The sequence below is a fragment of the Siniperca chuatsi genome, linkage group LG24 (assembly GCF_020085105.1).
Source record: "Siniperca chuatsi isolate FFG_IHB_CAS linkage group LG24, ASM2008510v1, whole genome shotgun sequence".
NCBI classification, from domain to species: domain Eukaryota; kingdom Metazoa; phylum Chordata; class Actinopteri; order Centrarchiformes; family Sinipercidae; genus Siniperca; species Siniperca chuatsi.
Window position 1 is genome coordinate 6,778,746 of NC_058065.1, and position 22,316 is coordinate 6,801,061.

Consider the following 22,316-nt stretch of genomic DNA (forward strand, 5'->3'; position numbering starts at 1 on the left):
ACTGAAACGCTAAAAAGGCACAACAAACCACTTTCACATCATCAAACAGTCCAAATTTCTGCTGTACCATTGTGCACATTCTCGTGAAACATGTATCTTGCCTTGGCAGTCGTGACAGTTTTGTTACAAAATAAGTAATTCTTATAACCGGTTTCACAAATTTGGAGCAGATGAAAAGTGTGTCAGTAGGCTACACTCCATGGAGACATGAGAATCAGGGCAGCCAGTCACAAGGGCTACGAAGTGAGCAAAGCACAGGATGAAGCTTATTTCTGATGGTCGCTTTTGCCTCATCTGAATTCTGCATCAATATCAAACACTTTTTTTTTTTTGCTTCCAGCAGCAGATTTGTGAGAATAATGCTGGTAGGATCTGGATTATACCCATAGAATATTTTCTATGTATTTGCCAAATGCAGCCTTTTCAAAAGGATGCTGTTTGTGGCTGGGTTTTGCTGATATGATTGCCTTGAGGCCATAACAATGGAGATCACGACAACGATGGAAGCTTCTAGTGGAGTCAAACAGCAGTTACCACCAGGCTACAGTTAATCAAATTGCCTGACACAAAAACATCAACCAATGGGGATTGCGCACCAAACATGGGGGGAAATGAGTGTGAAATGAGTCATTTCACTTAGCACTTTTGCTACTTTTGCTTTCCATCTGCTGCAAAGCAGTGAGTCATTCTGAGGAGCTCTCCTTGGTGCTGATTGACAGACTGTCCAAGAAGCAGTTTTACCAACTGCTTTATCAGCAGGGACACTTAACTCAAACATGGCCTCGAGAGTTTGTCAGATATTTTTCATTCTAGAAATTCATCTTTATTTTAGAGTTGGCTGAGCGATAATTCAATATTATCATTTATCGACTCTCGGTGGAATCTTATTGAAATGATCAAATCATGATATAGTTTCCCAAGAGTCTGTTGTCTACATTAATGTTTTCAAGCAAAATGTAATTAAAAACAGACGCATAAGTGGAACAAAATTTCACTACATTTGTAACATGCAAGCTGCGATTTGCAACATGAGTTCATTTCCCCTCCAGCTCATCTTAACACATTGCACTAATCAAAACAAAAGCTATACTGCAAGAGCCCTGTAGAACTTAATCAGCCTAAATCATTTGCGATCTACGTAAGAACTCTGTAAGTGGTGTAAATTGCTTTTGTGAAATGGGCCCCTGGATAGGTCTTTCAAGCTTATATACATTGCTCCTTTATTATAAATCCTTTTGTACCTGTGATTAAATAATTTCAACTCAATGGTCCACTTACCAGCTTTTATGGGGCTTTCAACCGGAAGTCACAGTCTATCAGCAAATGGAGAAACCTGAGCTAGCTCCATTCACTGATGTGGACAGGGAGAAAGCTCCAAAAACAAAACAAGTGGACCCTTGAGTTGGGATAATTTTGTCACACATACTGTTCCCAAGGTCAGGAATAAACTAACATGCTCAAGGAATGTACCACTAGATGTTATTATGATATCTAGTGTTTCTTGCCATACAGTTCCCATGCAGTCAACTCTATAGGTTTACACATTGTATGCACAATGACATTTTATCATTATACCTTTTAGATAACGTTTCTTTGTACACAGAGGCGATTTCCAAACAATGACAAATTCTAGTACAAATCTAGCACATTGAAAGTGAAATATCATGTTACTATTCACATTTTCTACTGCTTAGAATTAAGGATGTGACAACAATACTTTTGGGTAAAAGGGACCTTTGCAGTTTGCACTCTAGTGTTTTGTGTAAAACAGAATATTTGACTGTGTTTACTGTTGAATAATGCATTGTACTCTGTATCTTGTTTCAGAGAACTGGGCATTCCACACGGACATTTGGCAGATTTACCCATGGTGTGTTGTCAGTATGAGCTTAACACCAATTGTACTCTATTCTATTGTAGTCTATTCAGTTCTTTTCTGTTAGAAATCTAAACTGTGGCCTTATGATTTACTCAGGCCTTTTTCTCTGTTTGTGTTTTAGCCTTCGACAGCATGCGCTTCACTGTGATTTATTCCTCTAATAACTCTTTTATATATGAAAGTTGCTGTTGTAGAACATCTATATTGCTTTAGTGTATCTATATGTTTTTACTGCTTGACTGCTTACAACGAGAGTGGGTTTTATTATTGTACATCCAACCCCACACAGCAATATTTTTGTAATTCATGCTGTTGCCTCTCTGCATAAAATCCTTGAGTTAACAATGTCTGGCCTCAATGGTTTATGGTATAATATTTGGCAATATTTGTGCAATCTATGATCTAAGCCAAACCAGAGGCTTGCTGTACTCGACTCCAAATCATATTTACATTACAATACGAGGTATACACTGTGAAATATAAGCCCTCATAATTACATTGCTGAGTCGATTTTCCTCGCCTGGTGTGCAAGCTATTTAACTTAATTTGATATAGATAGGTGGATCTGCATACCCACACCCAGGAAAACACACACATGCTACTAGCAATATAATGAGTTAATGGTGATTGTTCATGTTACATTGGCTTTCTTATCATTAGGCAGAACCTTCTGGAATTATCTAATCAGGATCTGACTTGATGTGAGGCGCAATGAGGTGCAACCTATTTTGTGGTTGTCGTCCTTCTCCTCCACGAGCTCTCTAACCAGTAAACATATCTGTCAGCCACCCAGCAGTTTGGCTGGTGATTTTAGACTCTAATGGGTACGAAGAGGATTGGTCGTGTGGGTGAGAGAGATGCTGGTTTCCATAGTAACGGTGCTCTCCCGTCTGCCCTCTCTTGCTGCCACTATGGAAGCGAAGTTTTCCGCTCCTGCCGAAAGCAAAGCTATGGTAAACCTGCCTGTCTTGATTCATCTTTAGTTTACTTTTTTTTATCTTCCCATCCGTCCCTTCCCTGACTTCATCTGTTTACTAAGCTGATGTTATGTGATCTCAGCCACAGAGATGTGGTTTCAGGTCGTTTGACCTTGTCTGTGGTTTCTGTTTCTCTGTCCTGTTCCTTTTATGGTGTTTTCTTAATATTTAAGATCAGCTTCCTCAAAATCTCTACTCCATAATATTTTATTTGTCTACACTGCCACCACACCCCCATATTGTCTCTTCTTTCTGTTTTTGAATGTTCCTTATAAAATCAAGACCACAGTCAAATGAATGTTCTTTTTGTTGGCACATATTACATTTTTGTGGTTTGAGTTTCTGTGACCGTATCTCCCGTTTGTCATGTCCTTTTCTAAATGGTTGGCATTTTCTTCACTGCTGCACAGAAATATCAGTTCATGTTGTTTCACTTGATCCTTTGAAAAGGTTACCCAGTAATCACCTCATAATTTTGGCATCAAGTCAAATTTTAGTTTGGTTTATAGTCATATTGTGAAAATCTTTTCCAAAGGGAAAAATAAATCATTCTTTATACCTGCTTTTCTGTCATCATTGGAGTGCTCTAAATATTTTGTGCTATTTTAAAACTTCATTGAATTGTAAATTTGCTTTGGTTAAGAGGTACTTTGTTTGAGAAGGGGCTGGGTAATAATTTAGCTGGTGGCATGGGTCATATAGATTTTTTTAAATACAATAAAGTAAAAATAAAAGGAACAAAGCAGTCAGTCTAAATGAAGAAAGCTCACCCTGCTGTTTTGTTATCAAAGTCAAACGGATCCACACCAGAGGAAAGAACATCTATACATACCCCTCCCCTCCATGTATCAGCCATGTATTTTTATAAGCCACAGCTGGCTTCATGTCACGCTCAACCCATTTATTTCACTCTGGGGGCTCTCTGCGGCTCTTTTCAAAGACCCATCAAACTCTGTGCCGCCAAGCAAATGTGAAATGTCATTTTCACCGGAACTGTTGTTGTTTTCAGCCTCCTCTTCTCCTCAACTTCAATTGCTCTTTCCTGAATTTCCACCTTCTTTCTCCATCTTAACTCATCTCTGTGTGTTTTACATCTCTTTATTTCAGACTCTGAGACCACAGAGGATGAGACCACAGAACCTCAGATGGAAACCAAAGAAGGGCCCGGGAGGCACCAAGACAAGGCTGGACGGAGAGGAATTTCCGGTATTTCATCTTAAATCTTGCTGAGGTTTATGTACAGTTCCTAGATTAGATCTTCACAATTGACATTTCTGATTTTTTTTTTCTTTAAGTTTGTATTTTATAGTTGCAAACAGGCAATACTTGCTAAAGATTATACAGTAAAAAGAGTGCAGCATGCACATATTCAGTAGCTCTTTAAACCTTATTTATGAGGTGATAGTCAATATGATTTACTGTAGCACCAACATTGCTGCCAAAAACACACTTCTACAAAATTATGATTCAGTGCGGACTGATAGATTTAATGGAGGGTTGTTATCAGCTTGGCCCAAGACGTGCGTTGGATAAAATCTTACATGGCAGAAAGCATGAATCCCTCATGGTGTGATGCAACATTGTGACACACTGCCCTAGTTTCCAGCAGGGAACCTGTCTCAGGTCTGGATCTCACTGTGTGGCTCCACAGGGAACATAGCCTAGAAAACTGAGTCTGTTTCTGCTACAGTAGATAAATGGGGCTGAAGCTAATGTCACCAATTATTTTACTATATTATGTACTTGGGCTTTGCCAGTTGAATTCAATTAGGATATAATGTAGAGCATTAAGTTTAAATAGAGCTGTGATCAGCTGAGACAGGGCTACAGTACATTCAGTAAGTGGATGTTAAGGTATACTCACCTAAAAATGAGTTATTGAATGAGCACATGTGTCATGGCACATTTTTAACTAGATTTCATTTTTACACAATTTGCAATGTTGACATACAATTTTTGAGAGCGGAAGTGATCAGTCGATTCACTGATTAATAGATTGGTGAAAAATGAATAGGCAACTATTTTGGTAATTATCATCGGAGTCACTTTTAAGCAAAACATTTGCTTCCTCCAGCTTCTCCAGTGTGAGGATTTCTGCTTATAATAATATAAATATATAATTTTTGCATATAACATAACATAACATACCCAGTGTATGTTGGGTAGTTTCGCTTGATGGACAAATAAAGATTTTTGTTCTCACTGAGGCCCTTTCCTGGTTAAATAAATATTATAATGACGGTTTCAGCACTAGTTTGCTCATTACCTATATCAGACCTGCCACATCCTGTTTTGGTTATAGGGTGCGAAGCAATTTCATTGGACAATCCAATCAAAGCTAAAGACTGTATGACCCCCAAAAAGGGAGCCAAAGAAATGTTGATCCACTCACTCATGACCTCTTAATGCAAATGTTTAAAATGCAAATGTAAAAAGGATTTCCTTGAGTAGCAGGCATTAACCAATTATAACCTAAGCCTTTTCCCATCAGCATTGCATATCCATCAGAATTCCTGAAAGAGTATTTACTAATTTGCTAAAGTGGTGTTGGTGCATTGGCGTCACAGAACCTGCATGCCCTCACTACCTATTCCTAACCAGGCAACAGGATGTCTGAATATAGATCAGAAATATTGACACCCTTCTCCTCTACCACAAAGACATTTTATATTCTTCCCTCGCCTTCCACCACAGTGTTTGCACTTTCGTTTACAGCTTTCGTGTTGGTGGGCTGTCTACGCCCTCATCACGTCCCTCTAGAGACATGCAACAAAAAAATAGAAAGAGAATATCAAATGAGGGAGGGATGAGGTGATACATCATTTGTTCTCTTCAAGGAACAGATTCTGGTTGCCTCAGCTGCATACAAAAACTAGAATGCCCTGTTAAACACAAACAAGAGAAGAATATTCAGTTTTGTGTGACCCCAGACGGACCTTGTTTAGATCCAGTGGACATGTATGAGATAAGATTGTTTGTGAAAACGACGCTCTCCATTAGCTTCAAAACACAGCACTAAAATCCTGATCTGCCTGTTCTGTCTCAATCACCTCGCAGAGAAATTAAAACAGAATTTTGAAGCTTAATATGTCAAGGCCTTGAAGTGTGTGATATTTTCCTCAGTGGCCCCTCTGAAAAGATCGCTCTCTTTTTTTCTTTTGGCTTTATGAGGCACTGATATGGTTTGTTTTCTGATTGTGGCGCTGAGTCAGTATCATTTGTGACTGCAGTAGGAGTCTGTCGTTTTATATCCTCAACACCATCGCTGTTTCAAGGTTTCCATTGTTAACAGAAGATGCTGACTGCTCATTCTTTTCGCTGCCAAAGCATTCCTGTCTCCGTTGCTCATCACTAAAATGTCAATCATTACCTGATTTGCAATGAGGGAGGATTTCTTTAAGTGGTGCACGCTCCACAACGTAGCCCTTACGCTTTCTGTTTCATTTCCTGTTTTCAAGCAATCAATAGACTTGATCCATCTTACCCTTTTCCTGCTCCCTGTATTATGTCAGTATCATTTTCTACCAGCTCAGGATTTTTGCTCCTTGTATTGCGGAATCTCTTTTTGACATGCTTTTCTAGTTTGGATATAGTAAGGTATTATATACATAATACAGACATTAAAACAAAATATAAGCCTTGATTATCCATGCCTTTTTATACATTTCCTGCTTAAAAAACGTTTTAAAAACGTAAAAGGAGAAAAGAGCAGTCTAAAGAAGAAAGTCTAGAAATGAAAGTTAACGCTATTGAAACATTCTCTCAATTTTCTCTGTCTGGTATTCAAGTTGATAAGATTTATCTTTCTCTTACCATCTGTCTCTCTTAAAGGACAGCTAAACTTTAATCAAGTATCTCTCTCTCACTCTCTCTCTCTTCTTTCTCTGTCTTTGTCCAGGTGAGGGAGGGGGGATGATGGACTATAACCCAGACACATCAGATCGCAGGGCCACCCTCCCTGGCGCCTATGACCCTGTGGTGGAGCGAGAGCTTCGCGCTCTGGGCTCCCGCCCTCCGGGGCCCCACTTGGACCCCACAAACCCAGCCAGGCAAGCCCTTGGTGGGGCTCCCGCTGAGGGGGGCCCCCCTGTCCGTCACCTGGGTGTGGAACCACTGATCCGGGCGTCTCATGCTAACCTGGCCCGGCCTGTTCAGGGGTCAGAGGAAAGTGTTTCTGTAGGCAGCGACTACTATGGGAGCATGTTCAGCCTCTACAGAGGGAGAACATTTTCTATGCCGTTATAGCACATGCCATTTTATTTTTAGGATTCCACTAAAAAACAAGAAAGACTGGCCACAAACCCCAAATTGCAAAGAAAACTGACACATAAGACAAGACATTATATCCTCCATAGACCCGACTCGCAAAAATTGTACTCCATATTTTATAAGTTACAAAAGTTATTCATTTTTTTACTCTTATTTCATATATTCAAGCTTTTTTCATACAGTGTTGTTATTTCCAATTTTTATTTTGATGTCACGCTTTCCTTTGACTCTGTTTTATTGCTGTGAGTGTGGTTTGGTTTCAATCTAACAATGATTACAAGTCTTACAAAATATCATTGTCAATATTTCTTATAGCCAATAGAGAGGACACAATGGTACAATCTGCTAATATGTATTATTCAGCACTCCTGAAAACTGTGATTACTCTTTTTACCCACTGCATGTTTTCTAGAGCAGCCCCTCACTTTTGGATTAACACCATATCTTTATAGGTTTGCTGTGGCATGCATGGGTTGTTGGCTTTGATCCAAGCTAATATTAGCATGAATGTTCTCACAAATTAATGATCATGTGATTCACAGGTTCTTTTTAGGCATGATGTTTTTGTATTTGAAGTTAAAGCAGGGGTATTTTTTCTGGCATTTTGTAAGAGTTCATGTTGTAAATTTGCTATTTTGTTGCTGCAACATGCCTACAATTTCCAATTATTACTGTCTTAGAGTGTCTTCCACTTCACCACAGTTAGATTAAGTTCTTTAGAACTTCTTAAGAAATCTTACATGTGGGCAACATTATTTCATTTCTATTCGTTTCTCTGCCATGTCATTTGGCACTGTCTGATGTGTTGCTCTCTGAAAATGAGACACAAAGAGCACAGACAAAACACAAGGAACTTACTGGTGAATATGAAAACACAACAAGACAAAATGACACAAATGGAGGTTCATTTGCATCTTTATTACTCTTCCAACGCCTTGGCAACTGCACTAGAACTCTAACTTCCCACCTCCATTTCCCCTCAATCCTCACCCCTCTAGGACTCAAACTGCAGACGAATCACAGGGGCTCTCCCCCCGTGGCCCCCTGTCTTCTCCACACCCACCTCCCAGTACATACAAAAACAGCACTAGTACCCCAAACCAAGACCTGGATGAAACCAAACCTTCAGATCCCCAGTCTTCTAAGACAGACCAGGCATCAAGTGTTAACAGTGTTGTCATGACACCCAAACTGGCTCGTGCAGGGCCCAAGATCTTTGACAAGGTCCGTGCTTTTGAGGAGCGAAGGGCTAGTGTGGATCTGCCAGGAGGAGTCAGATCTGTATCAGGATCTGGATTTGGACGAGCATCTTTCTTCGACTCAGATGACAGCGGAAATAAGACAGGAGGCTCCAGCAAAGAGGAGGGCCAAATCCTGCAGGGCGCAGCCCAGAGGCGAACAGCTTTCAAGCAACGGGCCTCATCTTTAGAGGACAAGACGAGCTACTCCCAGAGGGTTCAGAGCTACCAGAGCAAGTTTGCAGAAGAGCTACAGAGGATCAAGAAACTTGTGGGGAAACCAAGCTTGAAGAAGGCATATTCCACTGAGCAGCTGTCTCAGAAAGAGAGGCCGACCACTGGGAAACTAGAGCCCATTCCTCCCCAAGTGGTTAAAAAGTTGGAGGAAAGGGAGCGAGCCCTGGAGGAAAGAAAAGTTGGGGAGAGGGAAGGGGACTGCAGATTTCAGATTTCTCCGCAGGTTCAAGGCAAAGGTCAGGGGAATCAAAGTAACAACCCTGAAAATGATAAGATGACACAGCCAGATTCACAGGGGAAACCAGTGGATAGCTCATCACAAGGACACACAGGGAAAATCTCTGTTACCATGGAGACGGCACCAGTTCACCAGTTACCAGGACAACCATTGCCAACAGCCACAAGGACAAGCCTCACCAGGTTTGGAGAAGATTATCTTTACTCATGAATTTGTGTGTTTTTAAAATCATATGTATGTGTCTTTTTTCTTTGTAATATTATATCTGGACACAAAATTTAAAATTCATTTTACATTAATTGAATATTTATTCCTCCTCAGTATTACATAACAGTTTTCTTGTCTTTGCACACAGGGAAACCCTGCAAAGCTCTACGGCAGTTGACAAAGACGCACTTGTTGCCACGTCTCTAAAATCCTCATCCTCCTTCAGAGATCTGGTGACGGATTCAAAGAAGGACACACAGATGGACAACAAAGCAGACCATAGATCACCAAGCCCGCATGGGAAGAGAGCATCCCCAGTAACTGTGAGGGAACCAGGGTCCCAGTATCCACCCAAGCCCCCCCGGCTCACCCCATCACCGACTCCTTCCATCAGCCCTCTCCTGAAAAGGAGGAAGGCGGAGGTAGGGCGGACGTCTCCAGCCTTGAAAGTGAACATCCCCACTATCTTGGTGGAGGATGAACCCATGGAGACAGAATGTGTTACAGACAGGAGCAACGAGGGAAACAAGACCAGAAGGAAAGAGGGGAAAGTTCGCAAGAGCAAGGAAGGTAGGACATATTTTATGATGACTGTTGAAGTGTCTTTGTAATAATCTAAATTAAACCAAAACTAGCAGCAGACACCACAGATGAATGTTGAAAGCCAATGCACGACTGCCTAATGATGCAGTTCCCTTAATGGCCACAAGCTGCTGGCTCCAAAAATACTTGGACTGCACCAAAGTCAATGAGAAAGTCAATGTGTCTTTGTGATGGGTTTATAAGCAGTCCGCATTTCCCATTCTTCATTCAACTCCGATAGTTGAATTCTCAGAACATGTGAGAGTCTTTCCTTAGCATCAATACATACAATATATAACAATGTCCAGCCACTGCCCTAGAGTAGGGGGCCCTCTTTGCACAATTTCCTTGTGATTCCCTAATCTTGTGTTAAGTCTTCGGCTAATTTAAAATTATTTGAATTGAACGCTAAAAATCTTTTTTTTGCTTGAAGAGCTCACAACTTGTATAAATATGTCATCTTTGTTGATAGGTCTGGAACAACTAGCCTAAGTATACCCACTGTAAATTAAAATCCCAATAAACTTCTGTAAAGCACTTTGAAACACAGTTTTAAAGTTCACCGAGTAAAAGAACTAGAACAACTAAATACAATAGCAGTAAAAATAGCAAATACAGAGTAATAACTTCAAACAAATTTAAAAAATGTAGATATGGAGCTAAAGCTGAACAAAAAAGTAGGCCATGTATCTATTATGTTGTCCACTATGGAAAATGAATCCAAAATACACAGACTTGCCGTGGCGCCCAGAGTCATTGATAGAACTCATTTCACATGGGGACCCAAAAAAAGAAACTAGCCCATGACTAATTTTGGGGCCTGACCCATTTACCAAACCAGGTAACAGGACACAGGCAGATCCATGTAAACCTGACCTGTCGTTTTCAGGGGGCTCATCTGATGATTCCTACATGTCTGTCGATGAGGAGCCAGCTGAGGGCCCAAGGTTTGAGAGGCCTCTTGAGGGCGCCACAGCATGCAGCGGCGCAGAGGTCACGCTGAAATGCATCATCACTGGGAGCCCGCCCCCTACAGGTACAACTGATTACACAAAGGCTAATTTTATTCTTTCTTTGTTTCTTTCTTTTTTCTTGTGCTTTTTGTAATTTTGTTTGGGGTTTTTTTTTGTATGTTTTTTATTTCTTTATTTTGAAAATGAGAAACTGCATTATAAAAAATAATACTACAAAATTCCAGGTGACAATTAGATTTTAAAGATAGCATTTGTTGCACCAATAATGGCTGTAACTGAATACAGTAGTTTTTTTTATTTTTTGAGATATTCAGCTATTTGCATTTTCTCACAATATTTTTATTCATTGTTTTCTTGGACCTTGTTTACTGACAAAATGCAATGAGTAGTGTCTTCTTGCAGCAGAAAGCACAACAATTTTTATGTGGGGCAATAAAATCCACTTTTTTCAGTGAAAATCTGCAAAAACCAAAATCAATGAGCTTCATTCATTACACAGCTTTGTAAGGTGGATTGAGCTATATCCGTTTTTCTGTGGGAGGTTTTACTGGGTGTTTGTCATCTGTGTGAATGTGTTTTTCTCTGCCTCTTCAGTGACATGGAGGAAGAGTAATGTGGAGATACGGAGCGATGCCTTCCATGTGGTGAAGGCTGAGGGTGAGAAGCACAGTCTGGTGATAAAGCAAATGAGGCCGAACAACGCAGGGTCGTACTGCGTCACAGCTGTCAACCCGGCGGGCAGAGCGTCCTGCAGCGCCACACTCCATATCCAGTCAGGTGAGGCAAGGCCAGAGATGAAAGGATATTGCTACACACAAAAGGGATTTGCTGTTAGATTTGGTGTTACAGCAACACATTTACAAGCATGTAACACAAATTTAAATGAAGACAGAGACATTGAGACACATGAAAACGATGCTCTTTTCGAAATACATGAACATGTTGACTCACACACAAACTCACTTTAATCCACTGCCAGCCCTCCTCCGCCTGACATTCTGTCTTAATGACTACAAAGGCCTGCTGGAGCTCAGCATCCCGACCGGGGCTCCTCGCAGTGATAGTTGCCATGGCAACCCATTAATTCTTAAAGGCACTGAGCTCCCCTCTGTGCAGATTCAAAACGCAGACCTGCCCCGTCACACAAAGGTCTCCCGAGTCTTAAAGGCAGGCATGGCATTCAGAATCAGGAGTAAACAAAATAAATATTGCTTTTGGAAAAGGTTTCTGTTATAAATGTGTCTACGGTGGATGTTTGTTTATATTGTACGCTGGGTGTGAAAAGCTTGTACCTCTCCCAGAGTGTAGATTCAGCTCATGTAAATGCAATCTGCACTTGCAAACAATCAACAAATGTGAGCATACACTCTGGTACTGTCTCACCAGCAGCACGGGGCCTGTGTTGCCATATTAGGCCAGTGGAGTCTAACTTGCAGGAGTATTTTTAGCTGCCCTCTTGTTCTCTCGGGTAATTGCAGTCTGCTTTATGTCCCTGTGTGAGATTACTGCTGCAATCATGGAGTTTCTCATCTCTCTAGATTTCACGCTACAGGGCTTGGAGTTGGAGTTGTCAAAATGTGGTGGGAGATTATGTGAGTCATTTTAGCTTGTTTAGCTGGGAACATAGTAGATGTCTGGCAGGGCAAGCCAAAATAAAGGGAGAGAATGATTTATAGGCCAAACCTCATTATGGTGAAGGAGATTAACACTGTTTTCTTTTAATTTCAACATAAAACATCAAATAAGTTTAAGTTTTCCCAGCTGTTTATTCATTTCACAATATCATCATCCTCTGTGGAGTTTGGTAAAAAAAAAATAATAATAAAAAAAATCACCAAAGCTTTAATGAAGCTTTACAATATAAAACTTTTCAGATATTATTGTGTGAACCTCAGTATGTCAGGAATGTTAGAGAATATGGACATGGCAGTGACAGGAAGTAGGGGAGAGAATAGAGGATGAGACTGAAAGGGAAGGTTAGCTGGCTCGGACTGTGCAGCAGTTGTGTAAGAGTTGGCAGGTTTTTGTAAATACTCCCTGGAGTTATCCCCTAGTGCACAGACGCTGCTCAGAGATGTGACTCTAGGTAGGTTATTTTGTTATTTTCCCTTTTTAATGAGATTTCACCAGACTACCTACCTACTAAAACTTAATAATTTTGTTTTTCTTTAAAGAGGAAATCTCTATATCGAATGTGTTCTTGCATAGGTTTATATGTATTTTTTATCATCTGTGCGTGTAGACAAGCCTGTCTTTGACTTTTTCACCTGCAGTTTACAGTAGATGACCTTGTTTCCTTTCTTTTTAGACTGTTGAGTTAGATTAATAGCAGTACTTATGCACTTTTATCTGTCCACTCTGCTGTTGTTTTCTCCCCAGGGGAGAACATGTCTTAATTCTGTTCCACCGATGGATGTTATTCATTTTCAGTTGTCACAGTGTTATCTGCTTATGCCAGATGTCTGAGTTTTAGGTTTTACAGAGAAAGTGAGAAGCAGAGACAAAAAGAAAGCGACAAAGCAGAAAGAGTTAGAAAGAGGAGTCTAAAGAGAGGTACTGTATAGGGGTGGTGTTTTATATTTCTCTTTCCAGCGGTGAATTCTGACTTTAGTAGAAGCTGCCAGGAGTCCAGACACAGTGTCTGCTCTGGAACTCCATGGGAATAAGCAAATGATTGGGTCAGGGATTAAGGGATTAATTCATTATCTGTGCAGTTACGGTCACTTCAGAGAGGTCCCTATGCTCTTGTGTGTGTGCCTGTGTGCATGTGTGTATATGTGGGTGCACGTGGCCCACTCATCTCTAACTCACCGCTCTATGTTGCCAACTGCTCATCTTGGCAAAGATAGTAATCTCCAGAAAAGCAAGCAAAGACTGTAAACATCAGAGCCCTGACAGATTGTTCCCATCTAAAGGTTTAACGAGCCACCCGGGTGTCATGTTAACCATACTTCAAAGAGATTTGCTCTTAATTACACAAATTAAGAAGTGCGCAAATCAGAGTTGACTTTTTCGCAAACCCAAGTAAAAGTGAATTCGATGAAGCTGATGTGTGCTTGAAATTCTATTATACTTATGTCCAGTATCACTCTCCTTTTCTTCCAGAGCCAACCCACATGCAATGTGGGAAACTAGCCGGGGCCTTGGAAGTCAGTAGTCTGACCCAGTCAGACGAGGAGTATCTGAGCCCTCAGGAGGAGGCGATGGAGCTCGGGGATTCACCTGCTCCAAGTAAAAGTGTCCACTTCAAAGAACCTCCGTCGTTTCAGGTAGGAGAGTCTCTTTAGTACTGACTGTCCACCAACATTTTTGATGCATACATCCCCCAAAATGTTAATTTTCCCGATACCAACCCAAAACAGCAAGCTACAGGCTAGATACAGACAGGGGATGGATCCTTTCATTCTTCGCACCATAGAAATATCTCCTTCATCACAAAATTGTCAGAAAAGGATTAGGAGGTTGATAAATGAAGCCATTTTGGGCGCTCTCACGATGTCATGTGACAGTTTTGAATCCAATTTGATTGACCAGACTGAAACACACAGTAGAAAAGTAATTTTCCTTTTTTTTTGTGGTGACTTGTAACATATGTTTGAATGTGTTGTAATATGCTCCTATAGCCTAAGGTGACATATTTAATTTGCTTGAAAGTATTCACATCTCAGAAACTGGTACCAGCAAATATTTGGCATATTTGCTCGAAAAGTGACGCAAAGGATTAATCAATTATCAAAATAGTTGCAGATACATTTTCTGTTGATTGACATTGTTTCAGCTCTAATTCAAATACAATTTGGGCTGTTACCCTCAAACCTTAAAAGCCTTTACACATAACTATGTTGTGATTCTTTAAAAGGTGGCACCATGTGACCAGGGCGTAACTGAGGGTCAAGATGTCGTTATCTCAGCGAAGGTCAGAGGGCAGCCCAAACCCATGGTTTACTGGTAAGACACCTTTCCTGAAAGCTTTATTGCAGACTAACATCTTCGTAGACACCTGAAGCTATTACCTCAACCAAGGTCACTTACTGTTTCCATCACACACACACACATGCCCCTCTATTAAACACTGCAGTGTAAACAACAGTGACAGCCACTTTATATTGACCCAGGTTGAAGGACAGAGTCACGGTGAAGACAGCGGGGCGCTTCGCTGTGCGCGAGATAGACAACAACACCAGTGAAATGAGAATTCACTCAGCTCAGAGGTCAGATGCAGGGCTTTACGTCTGCAAGATCATCAACGAGTATGGAACCAATCAAGCGGAGTGCAGAGTGGAGGTCAGAGGTGAGTAATGAAAAATTGAATCTGTCTGGTTTAATCATGTTGTGACAAATATCTTGTAATATTTCTTTCTTGCTGTTCTTTCTATGTTTTTATCAGTGACTGCAGCACAAACAGCAATGAAAATCACTAGGGAGGTAAAAGATGTGGCGGTGAAGGCTGGAGAGTCAGCCATGTTTGAGTGTCACATTACAGGACCTCCAGACGTTGATGTAGATTGGCTGTCCAATGGGAAACTGATCCAGCCAGCGCTGCTCAACTGCAAAATGCACTTTGATGGCAAAAGGTGGGTTCATGTGTGTTGTAAAATGCATTTTGGTGAAGTCTATGTTGAACTCTTTCCTTCTCTTCTTTATTTCACAGTGTAACTAAAGGATTTTAGTGTATGAGAACCTTGAAAAAGGGAAGATTTTAATTCCTTAAAGATGTATCTAGACTGGAAAAATGTTGGTTGCTGAAATCCCTTCGTCTATTAATCTTGGATCTCCAAAATCCATTGTTCTAACTTGCTTTACTGCCAGTGAAGCAGTCATTTTGCAAGACCATCTGTCAGTTTTTCACATTTCACATTTTTTTAAAGGCTGTTTTGTTTGATCTCATAGGTGCAGTCTGCTGCTAAATTCAGTACATGAGGATGATAGTGGAACATACACTTGCAAGCTGAGCACTGCCAAAGGTGAACTACAAATACTGTTATCCCTGTTGTTTAAGAAAAGATGGAAATACATATTCATATCTGTTCTTATTAGCTCTGCCAAGGAGGTTATGGTTGTTTTTCTTCCTGTTTGTTTGTTTGTCTTTTAGTCAGATAATTCAAAAATATGTTGATGAATTTCAATGAAATATGGTGAAAAGTTAGGCTAGGGGCCAAGGATCAAGTCATTAGTTTTTGGCACAGATCTGGAATCTGTCATTGCATTTACAGAGGAGCTGACCTCAAGTGCAAACCTGAGGGTCACCCCATCCAAGGAGCCTCTGTTCACCCGTAAGCTGGACATCCTGGAGATCATCGAAGGTCGCACTGCCCGGTTTGACTGTAAGGTGAGCGGATCACCTGCTCCACGAGTCACATGGAGGCATTTTGGTAAGAATCTCCAGTGTTGTGTCTAATATTTGATATATGTGGTTTTCAAGATACTGACTAACAGCTATGAACTCCTCAGAGGAAATGCCTTGTTTGATTTTTTTTTTTTTACATTAATGTTCTTTCAGAGACAAGAGTGGAGGAGAGTGATAACGTTCGCATCCTTCAAGAGGGAGGTCGTCACTCACTTGTCATCACCCACGTTAGCAGCAACACAGAGGGCTTCTACACAGCAGTTGCTCAAAACATTCATGGAAAATCTGAATGCACCGCTGAGCTCTACATGCAAGAACCACGAGCTGCCATCTCCTCTCACATGTAAGAGAAGTCATTCACATGGAAACATCTCTATAAGCCATTGTGTCATTTTAAAGGCTTTGAAAGGGGAAAAATAAAACTAAGCTGTCAGTATAAAGTCAGAGGAGCCATTTTTGTATTCAAGGGCAAAGAAATCCTTCTGAAGAGTGAAGGCGCATGACAAAAATAAAATAAACCCGTCAATCTTTCAGTGTACGTTCTGAGATTTTTAAAATGAATCTCTACTTGCTTCCTCCAGGGCCAAGTTGGAGAAGATGCCATCCATCCCTGAGGAGCCTGAAGTGCTGGAGAGTGAGGTGGAGAAGAGGACCATGCCAGACTTTGTCAAACCTCTGGCTGATGTGGAGGTGATTGAAGGCAAAGAGGTGGTGCTGAAATGCAAGGTGGCAGGCCTGCCTTACCCAACGATCGGTTGGTACCACAACGGCAAGCACATCGAGAGCAGCGAAGAACGCAAAATGACCCAGTGTAAGCAAAGAACCTGATAACAAACAAAGCTGAGCTATTTCGGGAGGAGAGATATTAAATAAGAAACTTGTGCGTCTGTTTTTCAGACAGGGATGTCCACAGTATGGTCATTCGGAGCGCTTGTCATGCTCATGGGGGCGTCTACAAGGCTGTCATCTCCAATAAAGTGGGCAAAGCAGCCTGCTATGCACATCTATATGTCACAGGTAGAGATGGAGTTTTAATGTTTGATGCTATAGTTGCATGAATACAATATTTCGCATATAATATGTATATATTTATTTATTTGAAAACAGATATTGTTCCTGAACCCCCTGATGGTCCACCAGTGATAGAGGCTATTACAGGGAAAACTATAAGCCTCAGCTGGAAGAGACCAAAGAGACTTGACTCTTCATTTGGTAGGTTCATTAGGTTTCTATGATACCAATGTTATTTTTTGGCCTAAATATCACAGAATTGTGACTTTTTTTTGCAGTCGAAAGGCTTTACACTTGCAAGGAAACACTATTTATAGCATGCATTTCTTGGATGTTTATTTGCTTTAATTTCATTCTGAGATGTTTTTAAGCCCCTTTGGATTTCATATCTCATCAGCATAAATTTGAAAACAAAATCCTTTTCTCTCTTCATCTTAAGCACCTCTCTATATGATTTATTGTCATCCGGATTATGCAGATACCGGCTCCTTGCTATATGTGGTCCAGCAGCAGCCTCTGGGCTCTATCCAGTGGTCTGTCGTGGCGTCTAACCTGAGGGAGACCAACTACACCGTCAGCTCCCTGTCCAAAGGAGTCCGCTACGCTTTCAGAGTCCTGACATCCACCGGGAAGACATCGAGCAAACCATCACCCTCTACTGACCTGGTCCAGCTGCTGGACAGAGGTAACAAATCTGAGAAAGGCTTTAAAAATTTTAAGGAGATATCATTTAGTTAATATATAGCTCATGAAGTGTCCTTAGTTGTTTGATGATATCTTTTTAAATGTTTTATCTCTGTAGGACCCTATTTAAGGAAAGCACCAGTCATTTTGGAAAAACCTGACATTGTTTATGTGGTTGAGAACCAGCCTGTGAGCATCATCATCACGCTGAACCATGTGCATGCAGTTGTCACCTGGAAAAGGTTAGTTCCTCTATCTCTAGTGACACATTACAGTTTGTATGCAAAGGATAGTGTGCCGAGAGTTTTCTGAATTGTTGTTTAAACGCGGGGACAGTGTCTGATTTCTTAACAAGTACAGGAAGCTCATTTCACACAAAGAAACCCCTACAGAAGAAGTCTCTCAGGAGCTGGCACACTGCTGGTTTTCATCATATTTCTATTCTCATCAGGGACTGTTTTATAAACTGGGATAGAACATGTAAACAGATGCAGATTAAAAAAATAGCAGGAGTCTACATCCAGAGGACTAGGACTGAGAAGTACCACTGTGCATTGGTTCACATTGTTTTGATTTAATTTAGCATTTGACGTCCAAGCACATGTTTCTTGAAGGAAAGCTGTGTTCTCTCTCCGCATGGTCTTCAAGATGATGTTTGCTACCTGATTGTTTTACTTGTCAGTAAAAATGCACGTCTCCGTTCACAAGTGTGTATCATATATTGAAGAATGAATGTCCTTGATTATGTTTATATCAGTCAGACTTTTAGGGAAAAGGGCTCAGGTCTTGATTTATATTCTATAGCTCTAACTGTGATAAATTGCCTCTGTCTTCCCCAGGAGGGGGGTGGTGTTGGTCAACAGACCGGGGATGTATGAGATGAGCATGCCAGACGACGATCAACACACCCTGAAGCTTCAGCGAGTCAGGAGCACAGACATCGGTCAGTTGGTGGTCACGGCCAGCAACCAGTTTGGCAGCGACCTCTGCACACTTCAGCTGGCCATGGCAGGTCAGTTTAGTTCAGGCAGAGCACCACATGATAAATTTAGCATTTCAGCTTGAATCCAAAGAACTTACTACTTATTCCTGGCAGCAGTGAATGCCAACAAGGGGAAGCTGTTTGTAATTTAAGTTGGGCTTTTGCTATTTTTGAAGTAAAGCATCATGAATTTAGAATAGCTTCTCTAAAAATGACTTTAGTGTTTCAAAATGAAGACTTTCCTTTCTTCTGACTCCTGCTTCTTAATTGTTGGGATTAAGGTTTTTAAAATGTAGAAACGTCAGCATCCTAAGGGGCCTTTTGTATCTATTTAGAATGTTTACTGTGACCAGAAAAAAGAATAGAGTAGAATACATCTATAGAGCAAATAGGGAAATTACTTTAAACTGCATGAAGAGAGCAAGTAATTACTCTCATGCAGCCCATAATGTTTTAGTCATCCATAATTTAAATGTGTGACCACCTCCAATGTTTAATGTTTTAGAGGTATTTTATTTGTTACTTCTTTTTCTTTGGTAGTGCCTCCTAAGTTTGAAACCATCATGGAGGATGTGGATGTGCACATTGGTGAAACGTCCCGTCTGGCTGTTGTGGTTGAAGGGAAACCAGACCCAGATATTCTGTGGTATAAGGTATGATGTTTGAGAATGGCAAAATTTGTATCTGTGGTATTTTTTAATGCCAGAATATCTATGAAATTGTTTAATGACAATTTGATATCAGATAAAGAGTGCTTTGTATTCCTTTGTATTCATTTTGCAGTGGTGCAGCACAACAGCCAGGAAGTTACAACTGCTAAAGAACATTAGCAGTATTATTAGTGTAATCTAAAACCATATTAATAGTTGATTGGTCTGTTGCAGGATGATGAGCTTCTCTCTGAGAGCAGCCACTTCACATTTGTGTACGATGACCCAGAATATTCCCTTGTTGTCCTCAACGCCCGCTCTGAACACTCCGGTGTGTACACCTGCACTGCAAAGAACCTGGCTGGTTCCAACTCCTGCAAAGCTGAACTCACAGTTCATACAGGTCTGCGGTCCAACAAAACATCATCAATACTGTATGCGCAAACATATACATACTTTGCATGTAGACAGATCCATCCTAGTAAAAAGGATTATACTTCTGTGTGACTCAAAATTAAGAAAGTTTTGCATTGAGAATTAATGAAATGATGATATAATGAGAATTTAAAGACCTAAAAATGGTTTACCAACAGACTTTTCCTCCATTTGCTGATGTAGTACACACCAATATGAAATAGTTGTTGAAAATTTCACCTCTAAATCTACACCATGTGTGGGACCACAAGGTGTTTTCAGACTACAATATGAAACCATCTGTCACTATGCTGGCACATATGTACAGCCAAACACACACACACACACATAAAAATGCCTATGTTGGTGCTCCCTGCAGAGCAAAAAGAAGCAGCAGTGCCAATGGAGGACGAGGGAACCATTCTGAGGAAGATGAGGCGTTTGACGGATTACTATGATATCCACAAAGAGATAGGGAGGTGAGTGTGTATGCGTGTGACTGACCGCACACTCATGCTGTCTTGCATCCCTTCACAGCGAGTACACCGGCGTTAATGGCTGTTTGAGCACTGAGGGTCGGGCTGTGGGAGGGGTGGAGGGGCGGGGAGTCGCACCTGCTTAACAACAGCAGACAGAAACGAGCGATGAGTCACCAGCCTGAGTGGAGTGAATACATTAGCCGACAGATGATTTGCTTTGGTCTGACTTGGTGGAGACAGACATTTACTGTGAATTGTAGCGCAATTGGAACGGTGAAACAGGCAGACAGGAAAATCTGTTTTCCAACAGTCAATGTGTTTTGGTTATTAAACAGAGCAGCAAACTCAAATGGAATTCAGATTCTGATTTCTTCTCCCAAACACAACTGAAAAACACCCAAAGAGAATGAAAGTTAGTTATACAATGGCTATGCCTCCCCCTTTGTCTCTCCATTCTCCTGTAGTAGTGATGTTGCTTTTCCTTTCCCTTTTTAGCTGACCACCAGTGGTTTAACTTCTCGCCTTGCTGCAGTGATGTATGAATAAGTGTACTCTAGGGTCTGTCAGCACACTGGGTGTGGCAGCAAGCGGGTGTGGGTGTGAGACGAGCATGACCATGACAGTATCACCCGCTCGCCTCTCATTGAAAATGAATTACTAGGCGCGTCAGTCGCTCCATGTCTGAAAAGACCATTACGCTTTAAAGAATATATTGGGAATATATGAGTCTAACAAAATAATCACCTATAATCAGGTCCACTTACTAGCTTCTCTGAGCCTCCAACTGCAGTGATTTGCTGAAGGTTTAAAGCTCCGAAAAGCTAGTGAGTTGACATTTGAGCTGAGAATGAATGAAGAATGAACTTCCATGCTTCAACAAGTTACATTTTGATCTGTGCCCTGTAACGAGGTCACTCCAGCTGGTATGATGATGTAAAAAAAGGCAAGCCTTTTGGTTTATTTTTTTTAAATCTTGTCTAGTATTAAATTAAAGAATTCAACGATTATTTGTAATTTCTTCTTTGACTGTGGTTCTACTTTTTTTTTCTTGTAGGACTGTTAAATAGAAACTCAAAATGAACTAACAAACAACAAATTTTACCCAAAATATTGCCACTGTTTCGATGCAGGGGTGCCATCTCCTATGTGAAGAGGGTGACTCAGAAAAAGGGAAAGGCAGAGTTCGCTGCCAAGTTCATTTCTGCGCGAGGAAAGAGGAAAGCCTTGGCCCTCAGAGAGATGGACCTGCTGTCTGAGCTGGACAACGAGAGGATTCTCTATTTCCATGATGCCTTTGAGAAGAAGAATGTGGTGGTGCTCATCACAGAGTTGTATCCTTATAATGTAATTTTATTTTTAATGATAGGAAATGTTGTTGTACTTGTTGTAATATGTTTCTTTATTATGCCATTTCTATTCCTGTGTTGTCCTTTGACACAGAATTGCAACAACAGAACAGGGCCTTTTTAGCTCTTGTTACTGAGACAATACAAATTTTCAAAAAGGGCAAACATGTTCATATCTTTAAGTCAAAAAGGCACTGCCATTCCTGCAGTTTCAATCTGCTTCATTGTTGAACAAAAGTGCACTTTAATGCATCTCAAGGACAATAAAGATCCAAAGCATTAATCCTAATGTCTTCTGCAGTCCCCTTGAGGCATGAATGAAGCGCAGCACAGCTTTTTCTCTCTGACTCATTGCTGATGAGTGGAATTAGCGAGAGATAGGATGTGTGGGAGTTTTGCTCATTTATAATTCATTTCACATGCACCTACCACTTGGACTGTGCAGTCAAGTCACAGCTCAGTTTTTTTCCTCAACTGATGTGTGAAGATGTCACGAGGAGTTGCTGGAAAGAATGGCCAAAAAAACAACAGTCAAGGAACTGGAGGTTTGTGTGCTTCTGCTGACTGCACTGCGCTATCATTATGTAACATGACTTTTAAGTTCATTCCCTTATGTTTCTCTACAGATCCGCTGTAGTATTCAGCAGGTTTTGGAAGGTCTTCGTTATCTTCACCAAAAAAACATTTCCCACCTTGATATAAAGGTAACTGTCCATCCCACCTCTGGTACTGTATAAAATGTATCTGATCAAGATTGTCAACAAAATTGTTCTTTTCGTATACCTAACATTGTTGTTTTTTG

General features: G+C 40.8%; 1 protein-coding gene across 6 annotated transcripts in view; it reads left to right on the forward strand.

Moving 5' to 3' along the window:
- spega (striated muscle enriched protein kinase a) overlaps window positions 1–22,316 on the forward strand; it is a 49,944-nt gene that overhangs the window by 14,994 nt on the left and 12,634 nt on the right. For 2 of the 6 annotated variants that reach the window (XM_044187123.1, XM_044187126.1), the window contains 25 exons: window positions 3,964–4,062; window positions 6,755–6,905; window positions 8,124–9,020; window positions 9,194–9,615; window positions 10,517–10,663; window positions 11,196–11,378; window positions 13,707–13,870; window positions 14,461–14,549; window positions 14,717–14,892; window positions 14,989–15,175; window positions 15,492–15,565; window positions 15,815–15,973; window positions 16,102–16,291; window positions 16,530–16,759; window positions 16,846–16,965; window positions 17,056–17,160; window positions 17,438–17,644; window positions 17,762–17,885; window positions 18,483–18,655; window positions 19,166–19,278; window positions 19,510–19,678; window positions 20,069–20,168; window positions 21,299–21,499; window positions 22,002–22,059; window positions 22,141–22,218. In XM_044187123.1, coding sequence (XP_044043058.1) covers window positions 3,964–4,062; window positions 6,755–6,905; window positions 8,124–9,020; window positions 9,194–9,615; window positions 10,517–10,663; window positions 11,196–11,378; window positions 13,707–13,870; window positions 14,461–14,549; window positions 14,717–14,892; window positions 14,989–15,175; window positions 15,492–15,565; window positions 15,815–15,973; window positions 16,102–16,291; window positions 16,530–16,759; window positions 16,846–16,965; window positions 17,056–17,160; window positions 17,438–17,644; window positions 17,762–17,885; window positions 18,483–18,655; window positions 19,166–19,278; window positions 19,510–19,678; window positions 20,069–20,168; window positions 21,299–21,499; window positions 22,002–22,059; window positions 22,141–22,218 — 4,616 coding nt within the window. Of the gene's footprint in view, window positions 1–1,827; window positions 1,871–2,664; window positions 2,833–3,963; window positions 4,063–6,754; window positions 6,906–8,123; window positions 9,021–9,193; window positions 9,616–10,516; window positions 10,664–11,195; window positions 11,379–13,706; window positions 13,871–14,460; window positions 14,550–14,716; window positions 14,893–14,988; window positions 15,176–15,491; window positions 15,566–15,814; window positions 15,974–16,101; window positions 16,292–16,529; window positions 16,760–16,845; window positions 16,966–17,055; window positions 17,161–17,437; window positions 17,645–17,761; window positions 17,886–18,482; window positions 18,656–19,165; window positions 19,279–19,509; window positions 19,679–20,068; window positions 20,169–21,298; window positions 21,500–22,001; window positions 22,060–22,140; window positions 22,219–22,316 lie in introns of all 6 variants that reach the window. The other 4 variants (XM_044187124.1, XM_044187125.1, XM_044187129.1 and 1 more) reach the window with 4 other exon arrangements.